A 19,278-nucleotide genomic window follows, 5' to 3' on the forward strand; every position below is an offset into this window, starting at 1 on the left:
AATTCTGTTGGGTGATTTATCTCCAGGTTTGAAAACCTGCCAGCTGTAGTCACCACATAGTTAATCATCACATCATAGTTATCTGCTGTGTTTACAAGCAGGAACCAATTCTCCAAAAAATTACAAAAGCATCTACTTCTGGATCTCCTTGTGTTCCTATGTTGCTGCTATTATTGCAAAACAAATTTTTTTCAGGCTTTCGGAGGAACAAAATAGAAAAACATTTTATTTATTTTTTTTCCACTGAAAAAGCAGTTCTAAATTAGCCCTTGCATCTAGAAAGTAAAGTATATATCAGCACAATGATCATTTTAAGTAATTTGCCATTGGATCTCCAATAAAAACATGCAATAAATGACTAAAACTCATGTCACTGAAATCTGCTGTCACCGGTCAGGCAATTCAGCATTCCGGTTTCTTCTATGCTTCAGTAGTCACATGATCTAATACCAATAGTTAGAAATAAACAAAATCAAAAATATATCTGAAAGCAAAGCTTTGATTTTACACTATTAATGGGAGGGGGTCATTTTGACCCTTTATCTTTCGGCAGAGATGCTTGACATGGCATGTTTCCTACAGATTATGGGTCACTTCATAAACACCTATTTCACTCTAACTCTTAAGATGTGAAATGTGATTTGTGCACATTTACTCCCATATAAGTTGATATATTTTCCTTTGCAGGGAAACATTGAAGTTTGGTGAGCATATACAGAAGAAGACACAAGGTTATGGGATAAGCAGAAGGATTTTTCCACCCTGAAATACATAAAAAAGAAAGCAGGAAAAGCAACAAGACAGGATGCTGAAGCTGACATTAGCTAAAGCTGACATGAAAAAATCCATTAATGAAATAACAGGGAATTAGATATTGAAGTCTGACAGATGAGGAGCAGTTAATGGTTAGTGAGATTAAATTAATAAAAATAAAAACATAGTAATCCAACATATTGTGTAGTTTAGCCATTAAAATGATTAGGTGGGAGAGAAGCAACATTATCTTTTATGTAAATAATGAAATGTTACAAAGGTGGCTTGTTCAGATAATTACATTAGTGACAGTGGCTGCTGCAGCAGTAGAGCCCACAGAGGTTGTTAGCACATCATCAGGCCCAGCAGTGGATATGTAGGTAGAGACAAGGCTGAGCGTAGGCGAAGGCGTTGGGGAGGCACCAGGTGAGTCCAGGCTACAGATCTGAAGCTCATCAAGCAGACCTGCTGTGGATGATGAGTAGTGGCTGAGCGCTGACACTGTCACGGGGGAAGTCGCCGGTGACACACAGCTACCAGTGCTCATGTTGCTGAAAGCTGTGATGCTCTGCCCACTGATTGTTCCAGCTTTCATAACAGCTCCGCTGGGAACATACGGAGTGGGTGACGATAAGGCCTTGGGCATTAAGCTTGACTGGTAGTCGAGAGACTCGGAGCTCTGGCAGCGAAAGGGGGAGTGCCGTGCTGAAGGGTCAGGGGAAGGAGGCCCCTGGTGTTGGAGTAAGAGGAAATTTGTGGGAGAGGGAGGAAAGGAGGCGAGTGCTTAGTTACATCACTTATTAGCTTGAGTGTCAAAAAGGGTGGAGCGAAAACAACATTTAAGGTTGGCAGATGGGGAATTCAAGCTGCAGCAACATGTTTAAAAAACAAAAAAATGCTGTACATTCAAGACGTATCATTAGTATGAGTTTTTGCACAAGACGACAAATTATTCTTCAATTTAATGAGACAAATATGTATATTTGGTTAATAACAGACGTACAATAAACATGATTAAGAATCACAGTATAGTTGGTCGAATGGAAGCACCAACACAACACAATTAAAAAGCAGAAAACACAAGTTGCATACAAACCAAATTGAAATACAGGATAGCTACCTAGTGATGTCCTGATAAGCTGCACCTTTTTTTTCTCCATCTCTGTCATCCAGTAAGACAGGCTCTTTGATTAGACATCTCCAAACAGCTTTTTGTTTAAGTCGTATTAAATTACCTTGATCCATTCAGCTATAATTTTTAAGACATCGCCTTAGATTATTTCAGCTACATTCTCTCCCAAGCTGAGCCATATTGGAGTAAAATGTTGTAGCTTTTGAATGTAGGAAGTTCATGGACACGGTGCGGCCCACAACATCATGGGCAATGGTAGGAACTTTGAATATAAATAGTAACTATTAATGCTCACTAGTTACTTTCCCCAAAAGTAATGGAATCAATTACTCAGTTACTGCACAATTAGGGTAACTAGTTGCTAGGTAAAGTAACAATGCAGTTACTTTATATCATTTAAAATTATCAAACTGTTATTGGAACTATATGATCGGGCATTTTATTACAAAACAAAGTTGTTTGAAATGATCTAATAAATCAAATAAGAGATGGTAGGGCTGGGCGATATAGAAAAAAAGCTTATCGATAAAAAAAATGCATATTGATCGATATCGATAATTATTGAAAAGATTTGAAACCATATTTTATGTGCAGCTCTGCCTGGACATTTTATGATATTGCTAAATGATTTAATTTTAATAAAGAACACAAACACAGACTTCCAATTAAGTCTTTATTTAACCATAACAGAATTGTTTTAAAGAAAAATAACTTAAGAGACCTGAGTTATGTTATTAAATACTGACAAAGAATAAACTAAAGTGACCAGAAAAGTAAATAAATATAACAAATAAATAAATGGAACCCCCCCACCCCCGACCCCCGCCACCGCCGCCCCCATTCTTCTGAGTTATTACTTTGAAGTTGCTGGCCCTTCAGCATTTTTCTCTCAATTGTTAGAACTACGTGGGAAACTGCCCAGAACTGAATGAATATATACATATTTTCCCGAAATTCTCGAAGATTCCTCGGAGGAGAGCCGCGCCGTGGCCTACACAGCTCGTACTCCTGCGGGTGTGAGCGGCTGAGATGATAAAAAAAAGTTGGTTGTGTTTTCAGACTTCGTTTTCACTGGTTCCCTACACATTTTACAGATGACTGTGGTTTGTTTTTTGTCTGACTTGCCATAACTGAAATACTGCCAAACTGGCGAACTACAAAAACCTTCTTTGGAACAATTTCCTCCGCCTCTCCTTGCTGCAACATCTTCATGTGCTCTGTGTTGTGGTTTGAGAGGGCGGCGCTTGGTGACTAAGGTGACCAGATTTCTGAAATCAAATCTGGGGACATTTCTTGCTCGTGGATAAAAATCAATACATCTTATCGAGATGAAATTAGGAAACGGGGACAGTAATGGTTTCATATATTTTTACATATTTATTAATATTTAAACAACAAAAATCAAGTGTAAAAGCCAGGAATGTGCCTTTCCAAACGTTTAGTATATCCTAAGATGAATAACATGAAGTGTTATTAGTAGAAAACTAGAACTGTGTCTCTGGGTTGGGGCAAAGTGGTGGGGGTGGGAGCGGAGGGGTCAAGGGTCATTAGCAGGGCTTTCCAATTTTGGGGGCCCAATGAGCTCTGCCGCCTCCTAAGGGGAGAGTGACATGAGGAAAAGAAATTTAGAAAAGTAAATACAAACATTTATTCTATGCCTGTGGCTGTCTGTTGAGACAGAGTTTCCCCACCTCTTCAAAAAAGTGCAACAAATACTTATTCTGTTTACATCTACTGTACATACCTATAAGAAATATTTTTTTTCTTCATTAACATAAAAAAAACAAGTAGTAGTCAAGCCTGCAGGTAAAGGTTCATATATGTTTCTTACTGTCACCTAGCCAGATCAATTCAATTCAATTCAGTTTATTTATATAGCGCCAAATTCACAACACATGTCATCTCAAGGCACTTTACAGTTCAACCAGATCATCCAGTCAAATCGATACAAAGTTTTCTATCTAAGGAAAACCAGTTGATTGCATCGACTCATTGACTCTTCAGCAATCCCTCACACTAAGCATGCTTGTAGCGACAGCGGAGAGGAAAAACTCCCTTTGAACAGGAAGAAACCTCCAGCAGAACCAGGCTCAGTGTGAGCGGCCATCTGCTGAGGCCCACTGGGGTTCAAGGAGACAGAAGCAGACATAGAAAAAGCAGCTGTAAAAGGCGGCCCCGTCCAGGAAACACACAGCCAGGCAGACGAGCTCTGAGCCAGCTCCCATGCCAGAGGACGAAGAGAGCACATCCAGTTAGTCACAGGACCACACTGGAAAACAGGCCGATCTCCAACATCTATAAACAAAGGTGTTGATGGCAGCAGCACAGCTGATGTTTCTTTCCAGGATGGAGTCACAGCCAAACAGGAACAGACGAGGCAAAGCTACTCTGAGGAAAAGCAGAGAGAGCAGAACGTTAGAGATTGAACTAACAGATTCTGCAGAATAGGAGAACAGAGATAGAATGAAGCAGAATGATGAAAAAGGGGTCCCTATGTCCTCCAGCAGTCTAAGCCTATAGCAGCAGAACTATAGAGATAGATCAGGATAACCTGAGCCACTCTAACTAGAAGCTTTATCAAAAAGGAAAGTTTTAAGCCTAGCCTTAAAAGTAGACAGGGTGTCTGCCTCACGGACTAAAACTGGTAGTTGGTTCCCCATCAGGGGCCTGTGTGTCTCAAAGTAGCAGGTTCATTTTTCCTACTAACCTGAGTATACAGCCACTCTGTGTTCCACAGCATACTTTGCACACTACATCACTCAATATGTTAGTTTATCACTCAAATCATGTCAACGCTTTATCACTTGAACTTTATTAATACATATTATACATTTTAAATGTTTGAAACAGAAATATTAACTGAACAGGGTCTGAGGCAGTGGCCCTGGTAATTTGGGTAAAATAATATAAGAGAAGACATAGCAAGTAAAAAGCAAAATAACCTTTTTAAATGTCTTAAACAAGTTTAACCATTGAACAGCAGAATAGGCTTAACATCAACACAATGTATATAATCCAAGAATAGTCCATATTTATAAACAGCAATAACATATACATATATAATTTCCTTCTTTTCACAGCTTCTGTATTGTGCATTAAGGCTTCCTCTTATGTTTCCTGCTCTCTGCTTTACTCCTCAAAGTAAATTTTTCTCCCTTCTTGTCAACCGTTTTTTCTATCAGAGTTCCTAGTTTCCTCCTCTCTCATTCAATCTCCTTTCTGTCTTTCTATCTTCTTCCTCACTCCTCCAGCATCAATCTTACATTATTCTAAAACAGAGACATTATATAATCAAAATCACCTCCAAAAAAATTAGGATGTGCAACATGAAAACTTATTATTAATATCTCATCTAAATACTAAAAATGCTAATTACCACAATATTAGGAGCTACAAGCAAAAACCACATAATAAATGGACATTAAACAGGTGGTTACCTCTATCATTCTCAGATCATGTAGATCTTGTCTTATTCAGTTCTCCTGTTACTGACTCCTATTTTTTCACAAGGAACTTTCATATATATCCAAACTGAGCAGTAAAAAAGCACACCAAAAACTGGAAGTCTATGCTCATAAATCACAACCATAAATCATCAAAACAAATTGAAATAACTCTACTTATAATAACTATCTGAAATATAAACTAAAGGTCACCTATCCATTCTAAAACATCTTTATACAAACCCTTGTTGATCCCTGGAGAACCAGCGTACCAGATTAGCGCCTTACAAGGAGTTTTCAATCATTTTGCTACATTTTAACCCAGCGTCTTTTACTCATGCTCAACTCGTGGTCTCGTCTTACTTTTTATTACTGTTTTAACCTGGACACAAACCAAACATTCATCACAAGATCAGCCCGATCAGAATAAAATTAATTGATTAACACACTTACCATCATTCAGCGTAGCTCCCCATCAGTTGCCACAGGTTGTAAAAAACGAACTTCCACTTCTTCTTCTTCTTCTGTTTTAAAAGTGATGCGCTCTTCTTCCTCTTTGTCTTTTAATGGCAGCTGACATCCAAAAGGATCATTACCTCCCTTATTGTGGGGCGCTCTGTTCCTTATCTTTATGTTATCAGCTGCGCAACCAGCTACCGTAATACCTATTTTTGCGCGCAACAGCTCTACCGTAATAACAGTCTACGCGCAACATTTTTCGCCTCGGTAAAATCGGGGACATTTCCGGGGACAGCTTTAGCCGGGGACAGGTGGTCCAAAACAGGGACAGTCCCCGGAAATCGGGGACGTCTGGTCACCCTATTGGTGACGGCGTGCCTGGGTCCGCGAATGTGATTGGTTGGGAGGAAGTAGTGAGTAGCATAAACCTACATGCTAGGCTACAATGAGAAGGAAGGAAAACTGGTTTTCTTTATCGAACTTTTATCGACTCTCTTTTTTTCTATTGCGCCACACGTCTATCGATCGATATATATCGTTATTGAATTATCGCCCAGCCCTAAGAGATCAATTATTAAAAATGATGACATACCTAAAAAGGATCCATGTTAATCTACACCATTTTGGTTTGCATGGTGACATAAGTTTGTTGAGACACTCATGGCGATATATTTATGTAAATATGATTATTATGTTTAATGTTTAGGATAAAATGACTATAAAGCCTATTAGATGATTTAGAACTCAATATATTTCTGCATTGGAAATGTTTAACTTGCAGTTAGATATGTATAAAGCTAAAAATAATGCTTTTTAAATAATCTAACAAAAATGTACTTTGTAATGATTTGATGAATGTTAGGCACAAGAGAACCAAATTGGGACACCCCTTCTTCTAGCACCAACACTGTTAATGTTTCACATAGTATATTTTTGCAAATTCAACTAATGCAACAAGTGTGTAGCCTTTTAGTCACTCTTGGTGCTACCAAGTCCAAACACTGCAAAGACCAATAAGCAAACAGTATGCGTCTTTCTCTTATTGCACTGGATAGTCAGGTATGTACCAATACTTGTGCAGGCGAAGGTCTTGGTGGAACTGTAGGAGGCTTTGTCATCTCTTGCGATGGAGCTTGAGTTGAAGTCTGATTTGGATCTTGATCAGGGACCGTTACCTCCACTCTTGGATTTGAAGCCAAATATTCTGGATTTTTTTGATTTTCTGCACCCAAGTGGACAGAAACTGAAGTCCTCTGTGATGGGGGATGGGAACGGTTTAAAAATGCTTGTGGAGGGGAAGATGGTGGAGGGGAGCTTGAGGCTTCGGTTTGATGGTTAAGGTGAGAAGGGGGGTCCGGGATAGTGACAGGGGTGAGTTTAAGTGAAGAAACCTTACGCCTCTGTGTGCTGTCAGTGGCAGATGCACTGAAGTTGCTAATGTCATTTGCAGCTGTGGACTGATTAACCTGTTGGAGTGAATTTGCACTTGTCTCTGAGTAAGAGTAAGAGGATGTGCTGCTAAGAGTGTAGGACTCTTTTAATAGTGCTTTGTCATTCTTAGTCAATGTTAGCATTCCAGGACTAAAGTCATTAGCCAGATCAACGACTGAATTGTAGTGTGGAGGATTGGTGCCAACAGGCAAGAGGTTAAAACTCTCTCTCCTGGGGGGGCGGCAGTGGTAAGGGACTAACATCCTTGTTAGCCAATCAGAAGCAGAAGCCATTGTAAGTTCAAACAAGTAGAAATAAGGAAGAAAACAAACATCAGCACAGAGATTCCATTATGAAGCTCTTTTAAGAATGTGTTCAAGAATACAAACACTTAGCAAAATCCCTTATTTCCAGCCATAATGACATTGACCAACAAATTACATAATTTTCACAATCCATAGAAAAAGATCAAATAATTTTATGTCACTCTAGAGTATGAGAAATGTACCTGTGGAGGAGACTTTTTGTCCTGTAGGTTGGGTCTGACACTCCGAAAGCCTTTAGCAGCAAGAGATGAATTACTGGCATCTCCATTCTTTAAACCATCAGTAGCACTGTGGGAACGCCAAGAACCTGCAGACCATAATAATATGTTTTGGAGGGTACTTGATTTAACACATTTCTCATTTAGTTAAGAGACATTTTACACCTTCTTTGGCTACGGTCATTGTGTTGTTTTTTTGTTGTTTTTTTTCTAAATGGTTGAGCAACTTACCAAAGTCTGATGAGTGAGAATCATTACCTGAAAAACAGAATAGCAAACATATTCAGAATTGCCTCTATGATTGCTATGTTGAATTATGTCTCTAAAACAGCTGATCATTATCACGTTACATAAAAAAAAAAATGTATTCGACCTAAAGAAGTAATAGCAAAAGAAGAATGTCTGTGAGGTAGAGAAGCAAAGTGGTGAAGAGGAAGATTTAATAAAAGAACAGACCAAAGGAAAAAAAAAAAAAACTTTTATATTACTCTTTATATCACCATTACTCTGTTTTCATAGAGAACAAGACGGCATTGATTATAAATCTAAAAAACAAGGAAAATGTTTAAATCTATTAGTCAAGAATTTATTTTAAAAGTGTTGTTTGTTTAAGGTATTATTTTGGGGGTCATTTTTTTTGCAGAAAAAAAACCTGAACAAAAGCTTACAACATAAAACCAGTGAGATTGAGCAAAATCTGTTATATCCAATGCATAAAGTGGAATTACGTGATACAACACATTTCATTTAAATAATGCATACAGTAATCACCTTAAATACAAGAGTACATTATAAAAGTACAAGGAAGGCAAGAGAAGAAATTGCATTGCATTTCTATTATTGAGGTACATAGATTTCAATGGATGTAAAACTAGAGATTTCACACAGAATCTTGTTTGACAATACATACTTTAGTTTCTCAACAAATATTAGTTATTTTCCTTTTTTTATTTTTTAGATTTATTAAAAAACAAGCAAACAAACAAATAAATACGGTGAATTAAATTTTGCACAAATAAATAAAATAGGCCCTCCCATGTCAAGATAAAGACCATAATACAATGTCAAAAATTAACCAGAATGTTGATAATCATTTCCTTATTTTTTAGGACCCTTGTTGTCCTTTAGCAGTGCAACATTATTAGCTTTTAGTCTAGTAAACAAAGAGTTAAAAAAAAAACAGTAACCCAAGTCATTCTAGAGCTCTAAGTAAACAGGACAAGATCAAATACTGTGCTTGAATTTGAAAGATAATTTCAATAATTTAAAAAATGTATTACTAGAAGATAAAAATCTATTTCAATAGTCTAACTGAATGTATATTTTGATCTCCTCATGTGGCCATAATAAACGGAATCTCTCCAGCTATATAAATAGTGTACCAAGTTAACACTTGGTCTGCTTTCAAATAGCAGTAACTATGATCTTAGCGTCGTACTACTTGGTGGGAGAAGCATGCACTTCTCCAGAAGGCCCTCAGGATCAGCAGTTTTTTTCAATGGGAGACTTGGGACAGTTTGAGATTTTTTGTAGCAGCAGTTCAAATGCAAAATATAACCACAAACCTATCAAAGACCATAAGCTAGTTCCATAGAAGGAGATAACAGATCATTGGTTTTATAAGGCACTTTTATAAATACCTGTTGTACAATTCAGGGATCCACATCAGGTGTTGGACATGCCTGGTTTGTAGATATAAATTACAAAATGGACACATTTTTTTTTTTTTTGAGGTTCACAACCTTTGTGACTTCACTGGATAAGGTGAATCAAGTTAAAATGATTCAACAGTTTACTCTGCTGGTGTTTTCAACTGCATAAAGAAACTTGCTACTAATAGCGAAGGTGGAGAACTTTTCCAAAGCTGACACGATACAATCATCTTTTTAGAAGTTGAGGATACTCTTTAGACTGCAAGTTTCTCTAAGAATGGGGAATTATATAACAACTGTTCTAATTCACACTTCGCTTCTAAGAAGTGAAGAGTGCATCCGTGAGCACACAAAGATAAATTAGGTACTCATTTCTGTTGAAACTACATGTTTTAACAAGTAAACAGACTATGACATTAGCAAAAATAAACATTGAGGAGAGATTAATCTCAATGTGAAAATTTTTGTAAACTTTAAAAATCAAACTAACATTGAATTCTAAAAATTTCAATTATAGCTCATTTATGTAGAAGGCCAAGAATGTAGATAAAAATAAATAAATAAATAAATAAAAAGAAATGCAAAACTGAACTAAATTTCACACACAAAAACATATGCCATCCAAAAAAAACTGTTTTACCACTCTATAGAGCCTTTTTCTTACAATGCAACATCTTAAGCATGTTATACTGCTCATCTATAGTTTCACTAGAATTATAATTTTGTAATGTTTTAAAAGCTAAAATCTGTGTGTTTGCCAGTGTTAGTACCTGTGGGCAGATTTGGGGAGCTCTGGACCCTCTTCATGGGAGAGAGTATGAGTGACAAAGCCACACTTTTGCGAGTATATCCTCCGCTATCTGAGATTTTCCAGCCAGGCCGGTGATCATTGAGGCATAAGCAGAAGCAGAAGCACACATGCACATGCACGATTGCAATAAAATCAACACACAAATACACGAATATGAACAGCGAAAATAAGCAGAGCAAAGCGCATGCATCTGAAAGGCTTACTTTATATTAAAGCACGCTAGTTGTTTGGTTCTGCATTAATTATAATTTTTTAATATTCAAGAGCCACTTGTTTGTTACATTCAGGGTGTATACAGGAGCTCTTACATTATATTTAATATCTTTTAACACCTTTTTAATACAATCAAAACATTTTTTAAAGCAAAGATGACTGTTAGCTGCAACTATGGTTCAATCTTTTCACCTATAATTGAAAGTGACTTATTATAAAGGTGCTAAACTGCAAATTTTTAGTTTAATGGTTGAAGTGTGTGAGTGTATTAATGCTTAAAATTCTATCAAAAACAATTATTCATATAAAATGATTGTGTACTTTTTGTCTCGATGTATGAAGCAATGGTTTGGTTTTTTAAACCTAAGAAAAGCAGTTTTAGTGCCATCTGAATGAAGAGAACACACTCTCTTATTACAGGGTTCCTACAGCATAAGGCAAGTTAAATTCAAGACTTTTTAATATTTTTTAATGCCACTTGAAATAAAAATTTAAGACCAAATTGACAAGAAACACAAGAAAAACCTGCTTGCGACAACTTAACCCAAAGGTTTATTATAACATAAACCACTGCACTAATGTTTCAAATTTTGAAAAGCTTCCCATACAGGAAGAAAGCTAAAAAAACACAGATGACAGATATATTTTAACAATTATTTAACTGAATTCACAAACTTTGTTTTAGCAAGGAACAAAACAAATCAGTTTTAAAGCCACAACTTAACCAGTGCTACTGTAAGTCTTTTTTGCATCTATTGTTCTTTGTATCGTTTTCTTGGTATGTTTGATTTGGTGATAAGTGGATGCGTTGCAGAGACAAGGGTGGAACAAAACTGAGAAATAGCGGCTGTTTCTCTGTAACTCGATTTTGACGCTTTATGTTTCACGCTTCGCATGTGACTCCACTGCCTTAATTCTCATCTTTCTGAGCTTGAATAGCTTCTTGCACAAAATACACTGTGCCTCATGTATGTTCCCTGGTACTGGTTTTAGCCATGGAGAAAACTCTTGGCTGGATAACCAATTTTGTTACTTTACACTTGCTCATATTTTCCAGACAAAAAGTAAATGGCGCATCTCCCAAATGTCGCGAACGCAACAACGCTTTTATTGGTTCTGCTATTGGGGCGGAACCAATAATGGCGAGCCATTATTTTTTTAAACAAAAAAAAAAAAGGTCAATTTTAACGTTTTATTTAGATTACAAAGATAAATCATAATGAAAATAATCCTATTTATGATGTTTTAAAAATTAAGACCTACGAAAGACTGGTTTAAGACATTTTAATACCAATTAAGGCCTTCATTTTCTTTTGAAGGATTCAATGCCTTTCAAGACTTTTTAAGGACCCGCGGGAACCCTGTATTACAGCCATCTCAATGAATCAAATGAAAAATGGAAAACAGAAAAGTTTAACAGAAATGTGCAAGTTAAGGAAATTAACATTTAACATGAGCACAACTCTAACAGAGGAAGTCCAAATTCCTGGACTAGCATTAAACTGTTCTTTAAACAACATTTTACTTTGTACAAAACTTAAAGCATTTGCTTTATGAAGGTAGTTTCAGCTTTCTTAAGTTCCTGAAAGTGTAAATAGCACACCCTTTTCAGCAAAACAAAGGTTAATGGTTAAAAAATTTTTTACTTGCCTTGCAACTGTTCATCTGTGTTTGAATCTGGTTCTCTCTGACCAAATGTCTGAAAAGGCTTTTATCTCAGATATATTTTTGGCATTAATCCAAGCAAGTCCCTAATCACTGATTGGTGGTTGACACAGTTTTAAAAAGTTATTCTTAAGCTAAACATAACTGGCTTTCTGTAACATAGTACATTTGCAAAAGAGCTTTGCAAAAAGTATTACTAATCAATAAGATGTTATTAATTTATTTATTGGCAAGAATATCTGATTTCAAAACAAGAAAATCTGACAATATAAATTAATCTTTTTGATTATACTTTGTCAAGCATAACATTGGTATGGAATGATAAAAAGATGAGTCTGCAATTTTTAAAGCTAATTTGAATGTCTTTGTGTCCATACCTGTATTCATATTGAAGAGGACTCCTTACTGATCTTCTGCAGGGGGGCACACTTCCCTGCAAAAAAAAAAAAGAAAATAAAATAAGTAAGGCTTTTAAAAAAAAAAGCCTTCTACCTCTTTTTACTTTGAAGTGTTAAAAAGCTGGACTCGTACCGACACACAGCCACAGTTAAAAATGTATTCTACAAGGCTAATGCAAAAAGTTTCTTTTTTATTTTAAAGATTTTAGCTTAAAATTGGGTTGGTCAAGGAAATTCACAAGCAGGCAGTTTCTGGTGACTTGCTTATTTCAAAAGACAAAAGCTACAATAACCACCAAACATCGATGTTCTGAAATATACTGTTCATAAATATACTTTGAACAAATATACTTTCAAACTTGAAATCGTTTGAACTGCAAAATATCAAGGGTTTGCTAATTAACCACAGAAATAGACATGAAAACCTTTTTTTTTCCATTTCTATTCCTTTGGTAAATTTTGTATTTGGTTAGACATTATCCACTTATACTGCTGTGACTTTAGTGCAAGCTTTTAGCTAGGAATATTTCATAGGCTGTATCACATGTTTAGGCTTTGTGCGGTGTTGGGGGGTCAAAAGGTTGAAATTTAGACTCTCTGAAACACTATTTCCTGCATTTTGAGGTGGAATGCAGCTAACTTTTGGTCTTTGTTCCAACACTACTTTTGTCCTGATTATGGGAAGTATGTGTGCCTGACTAGAGGTGGAAATTTCATAAGGAAAACATGAGATCATTTTTAGGTACAAGGTTATGTTTCATAAGTTAATTCAAACAATCAAAGTGTAGCTTAATGCTAAAGGTGAAACTTGATTGTTACATATACAACAAGTTGAAGAATGAAAAACTAAAAAACAATCTACAAATACTCCAACACAATCTGCAAACCAAAAGATGTGAAAGGACTGCTTTTATCTCCACGTATCTACTCTGCTTAGAAAGCAGCCAGAAACTTGATTGTCACATTTTCATGTATCTTAGTACACTTTGTAAATGTAAGCTGACGAGTTACACAAGCAGATGTGTTGCGCCAAGGGCAGTCATACCAATTGTAAATGTCAAAAGGGCAAAATAAGTGCACTTTTTATCCATTAACAACATCCATTTATCAATCTTTGGAGTATTGTCCCAAAGAAAAAACTAAAACAAAAAAATACAAAATAATCCACAAACAGAAAAAAGCCCAAATTGATAAAAAATATATATATACTACATGTAATGAAAACAGACCTGATCATGTACTTTTTATTGCTCAGTTGCAGGAGAAATAATCGTAATTCAAAGTTTTGGATACTAAGTGATGAAGTAGATGTTACACGCAATATTAAAAAGAATTGTGAAACCAAACACTAGAACAAAACACCTTTCAGTGTAGGTAATATAAAACCTGCTGCAAGGCCTTTTCAGCACAACCAATACACAAATACACTATATTGCCAAAAGTATTTGCTCACCCATCCAAATTATTGGAATCAGGTGTTCCAATCACTTCCATGGCCACAGGTGTATAAATTCAAGCACCTAGGCATGCAGACTGTTTTTACAAACATTTGTGAAAGAATGGGTCGCTCTCAGGAGCTCAGTGAATTCCAGCGTGGAACTGTGATAGGATGCCACCTGTGCAACAAATCCAGTCGTGAAATTTCCTCGCTCCTAAATATTCCACAGTCAACTGTCAGCTGTATTATAAGAAAATGGAAGTGTTTGGGAACGACAGCAACTCAGCCACGAAGAGGTAGGCCACGTAAACTGACGGAGCGGGGTCAGCGGATGCTGACGCGCATAGTGCGAAGAGGTCGCCAACTTTCTGCAGAGTCAATCACTACAGACCTCCAAACTTCATGTGGCCTTCAGATTAGCTCAAGAACAGTGCGCAGAGAGCTTCATGGAATGGGTTTCCATGGTCGAGCAGCTGCATCCAAGCCATACATCACCAAGTGCAATGCAAAGCGTCGGATGCGGTGGTGTAAAGCACGCCGCCACTGGACTCTAGAGCAGTGGAGACGCGTTCTCTAGAGTGACGAATCGCGCTTCTCCATCTGGCAATCTGATGGACGGGTCTGGGTTTGGCGGTTGCCAGGAGAACGTTACTTGTCTGACTGCATTGTGCCAAGTGTAAAGTTTGGTGGAGGGGGGATTATGGTGTGGGGTTGTTTTTCAGGAGCTGGGCTTGGCCCCTTAGTTCCAGTGAAAGGAACTCTGAATGCTTCAGCATACCAAGACATTTTGGACAATTCCATGCTCCCAACTTTGTGGGAACAGTTTGGAGCTGGCCCCTTCCTCTTCCAACATGACTGTGCACCAGTGCACAAAGCAAGGTCCATAAAGACATGGATGACAGAGTCTGGTGTGGATGAACTTGACTGGCCTGCACAGAGTCCTGACCTCAACCCGATAGAACACCTTTGGGATGAATTAGAGCGGAGACTGAGAGCCAGGCCTTCTCGTCCAACATCAGTGTGCGACCCCACAAATGCGCTTCTGGAAGAATGGTCAAAAATTCCCATAAACACACTCCTAAACCTTGTGGACAGCCTTCCCAGAAGAGTTGAAGCTGTTCTAGCTGCAAAGGGTGGACCGACGTCATATTGAACCCTATGGATTAGGAACGGGATGTCACTTAAGCTCATATGTGAGTCAAGGCAGGTGAGCAAATACTTTTGGCAATATAGTGTAACTCTATTGGCACTAATAAATGATGTCGATTACAATGTTTATCCAACTTAATCCATGCGTCCCTGGATCTATTAGCTATTTGGAGCCAATTTCCTTGAACTGCAGCTAATGACACATGGTTAATATGCACATTGTATACATCAAAAGCTAAAAGCAAGAACATGCATTGCATTACTCCCTGAGTACATAATACACTGTCATCATGGGACTTGGGGCCCATGGTGCAAACATGAAGTAACAAACTCTATTGGATGCCATAGAGCATGTGTTTTCATAAATAATGTTGACAGATTGCTGACACTGTATTACGCACAGGCAGACACACATACCAATGCAACATTTGTGGATAGTGTTATAAAAAGTTTTTTTAAAAGATAATTTGTATATGTTTGTGTATGTTCTCTAAAACATGAATGGTGGCTGCTAAATTACAGGGGGATATTGTAAGTTTTAAATTATATTGTGGAGAACTTTCTTTATATGTTTAGTCTGAGGTTGGACTTTTAAGCTGTAGTCAAGTACATTGTTTAAGTTTCTACAATCGGCACAAAATAAATACATGTGCATATTTCAATTGTGCCAATCTGTATAATAATGTTAGCACAATAAAGCGACTCCATCCAAACAAATAAAAAAGCAGTAGGGATTTTCTATTTCTACTGGAGACAAAAGCTATGCGATAATGACACGCTGCATTCTATAACATAGAATGACATGCATTTCCAGACATTTGGTGCAACTTTATAACACCCTGGGGCCTATTTTTCCATTGAAAAGTAAAGTGTTAACAACCATGGTTGTCACTGGAGCTTATTTTGGAAGAGGTATGTAAACACACCATGACATGAATGTATTGACCATTAGAAGAAGGCTTCAGTGATGAGTGACTCTGGATGAAAGGCAAATCATTCTTCATTTGATCTGAAAGACAACCTTCCAGGCTGAAATAAGACGACAGCTAGGGAAGGAGCAACTTCTGACATTTGTTTATTTCTACACAATATAATTACATTTTAATAACTTTTATAGTAAAACATTTGCTACTTTGAGACATTACTTCTGACCAAAATGTGACGATAAGTCTCCATAACATGGCTGCATAAACTTTTTTCTGCTGGGAAAATCTGATGTCTTTAGTTCTGATGTTGCTCTTCGGACACTTTAACAAAACCTGTTATTGCAAAAGCAGTTCCTCCACATACACTATATTGCCAAAAGTATTTGCTCACCTGCCTTGACTCACATATGAGCTTAAGTGACATCCCGTTCCTAATCCATAGGGTTCAATATGACGTCGGTCCACCCTTTGCAGCTAGAACAGCTTCAACTCTTCTGGGAAGGCTGTCCACAAGGTTTAGGAGTGTGTTTATGGGAATTTTTGACCATTCTTCCAGAAGCGCATTTGTGAGGTCGCACACTGATGTTGGACGAGAAGGCCTGGCTCTCAGTCTCCGCTCTAATTCATCCCAAAGGTGTTCTATCGGGTTGAGGTCAGGACTCTGTGCAGGCCAGTCAAGTTCATCCACACCAGACTCTGTCATCCATGTCTTTATGGACCTTGCTTTGTGCACTGGTGCACAGTCATGTTGGAAGAGGAAGGGGCCAGCTCCAAACTGTTCCCACAAAGTTGGGAGCATGGAATTGTCCAAAATGTCTTGGTATGCTGAAGCATTCAGAGTTCCTTTCACTGGAACTAAGGGGCCAAGCCCAGCTCCTGAAAAACAACCTCACACCATAATCCCCCCTCCACCAAACTTTACACTTGGCACAATGCAGTCAGACAAGTACCGTTCTCCTGGCAACCGCCAAACCCAGACCCGTCCATCAGATTGCCAGATGGAGAAGCGCGATTCGTCACTCCAGAGAACGCGTCTCCACTGCTCTAGAGTCCAGTGGCGGCGTGCTTTACACCACCGCACCCGACGCTTTGCATTGCACTTGGTGATGTATGGCTTGGATGCAGCTGCTCGACCATGGAAACCCATTCCATGAAGCTCTCTGCGCACTGTTCTTGAGCTAATCTGAAGGCCACATGAAGTTTGGAGGTCTGTAGTGATTGACTCTGCAGAAAGTTGGCGACCTCTTCGCACTATGCGCGTCAGCATCCGCTGACCCCGCTCCGTCAGTTTACGTGGCCTACCACTTCGTGGCTGAGTTGCTGTCGTTCCCAAACACTTCCATTTTCTTATAATACAGCTGACAGTTGACTGTGGAATATTTAGGAGCGAGGAAATTTCACGACTGGATTTGTTGCACAGGTGGCATCCTATCACAGTTCCACGCTGGAATTCACTGAGCTCCTGAGAGCGACCCATTCTTTCACAAATGTTTGTAAAAACAGTCTGCATGCCTAGGTGCTTGAATTTATACACCTGTGGCCATGGAAGTGATTGGAACACCTGATTCCAATAATTTGGATGGGTGAGCAAATACTTTTGGCAATATAGTGTATTTCCTTGATATGATAATAAAAGTAAAAGCCACCAAGCCATGGCTGTCAAAATCTTATTGTGTTCTTGTGCTATGCTAGATATATATTATAGTTGGCTGTTCTAAAAGATTTCATTACATTTATTTAGAAACTAAAAACAAATGTCATGGAACTTTGTATCAGTTTCATACACTGAGTTATCTAACCATATCAAATCTATTATTTAAAAAGATAGGCATTTTTCTACTTTTTGGTTAAAGTTTCTAAAAGCGAATTGCTCTATTAAAACAAAAATAATCATTAGTATAAAGTGCACATTAAAAAGCTTCCTTAGCATAAATATCATCATAATAATTATCTTTAAAAATCATTCTTCCTTTTATTTGTTTATGTTGCATGAAGCAAATGCCAAACAAACTGGTCCTTCAAGGGATACATTAGATTGAAACTTTTTTTTTTTTACAAAATAATATAATTAATATAACTAATTGTGATTAATCATCTAATTAACAACTGAAATAATCAACAAATGATTTACGGTAGTTTTCTGAGAATCGTTAACTGGAGGGTAGTGTAAAACATGGCAGCATCAGCTGAGAGCGCAACCCATTCAAAGCAGTAATTATACCGAAATTGTAAAAAAAATAAAAAAATAAAAAAATTAACAGCCAAGATGAAAAAATGTTTTTGTCTGTCAATACGCTCTTTGCAGAATGCCTCATGTGCTATATTTCAACTCCACCTGGTTTAAATTATGTTAAAAATAAGGCAGGTTTTGTTATCTGATTATAAATTGATTCATCAAAAATATAATTAACAGATTAATCAATTAGCAATTAATCGCTAGTTCTTGCCCTAATATATAGTTCTAAAAGCATTTACTGTACCATCTTAAGCCCTTTTACTTTGTTCAGTATTATATAACAACTAAATGACACTGTGGTCTCAAACTCTATTGAAAATCCGACATCCGACTGCAAGGGTCCCCCTCGTCGAGTCTGCTATCAGAAATGTAAATTTAAGAAACAAAGTGCACCAAAACACACACAGCTGATAAGTAAATAACATTATAGTGCCTTATACCTGTCTTCTTGAGTCTTACTCTAAGCACAACCACCATCTTTTAAGCTCACCTTACAAAATAACCTAACTTCAAAGCCTGGATGACTGACATTTCATTTTGAGACATTATCCCTGAACAAAATATGACAATCAGTCTCCATAACATGGCTGCATAAACTGATTTAGGTCCCCACAACACGAGTAACGCTCGCCCACACACAGCCACACACAGTCATACACACAAGAGTAAATCATGGGTCTGGCGTCGCAGGCTGTCTGCATCCAAATGATGGTCAGGTTATAAGCAGCATCATGTTTCTTTGAGACAGATCAGCGGCGACACAGCAGCTGCGACCATGGTGTAAAGTTAGGGCAGGACGTTTGAAGAAACTGCTTCAGGCTTTACTGCTCTGCCCATGTGCACAGGCAGACTTTAAAAAATCTTAAAGACAAAATCTGCAACCCTTCATAGATTATGCTTTTTGCAGTAGGTTACAAATAAAATATTTTTCATATTAATAGGTGGACTAGATATTACATTAATTGGCAGCCAATTGTTTTCAAAGCATTCATGGTATCACTTCCAATAACAGAAAGCGGCACAATGAT

At 37.6% G+C, this 19,278-nt stretch overlaps 1 protein-coding gene across 1 annotated transcript in view; it reads right to left on the reverse strand.

The window, feature by feature from the left end:
• LOC119797179 (sorbin and SH3 domain-containing protein 2-like) overlaps positions 1 to 19,278 on the reverse strand; it is a 73,758-nt gene that overhangs the window by 42,465 nt on the left and 12,015 nt on the right. Inside the window, 7 exon segments of the mRNA XM_038306140.1 lie at positions 1,055 to 1,483; positions 6,855 to 7,457; positions 7,459 to 7,482; positions 7,727 to 7,851; positions 7,994 to 8,020; positions 10,185 to 10,274; positions 12,481 to 12,536. Coding sequence (XP_038162068.1) covers positions 1,055 to 1,483; positions 6,855 to 7,457; positions 7,459 to 7,482; positions 7,727 to 7,851; positions 7,994 to 8,020; positions 10,185 to 10,274; positions 12,481 to 12,490 — 1,308 coding nt within the window. The 5' untranslated portion in view covers positions 12,491 to 12,536.

This window comes from Cyprinodon tularosa, unplaced genomic scaffold, assembly GCF_016077235.1.
Source record: "Cyprinodon tularosa strain WSP-4 unplaced genomic scaffold, ASM1607723v1 ctg573, whole genome shotgun sequence".
NCBI lineage: Eukaryota > Metazoa > Chordata > Actinopteri > Cyprinodontiformes > Cyprinodontidae > Cyprinodon > Cyprinodon tularosa.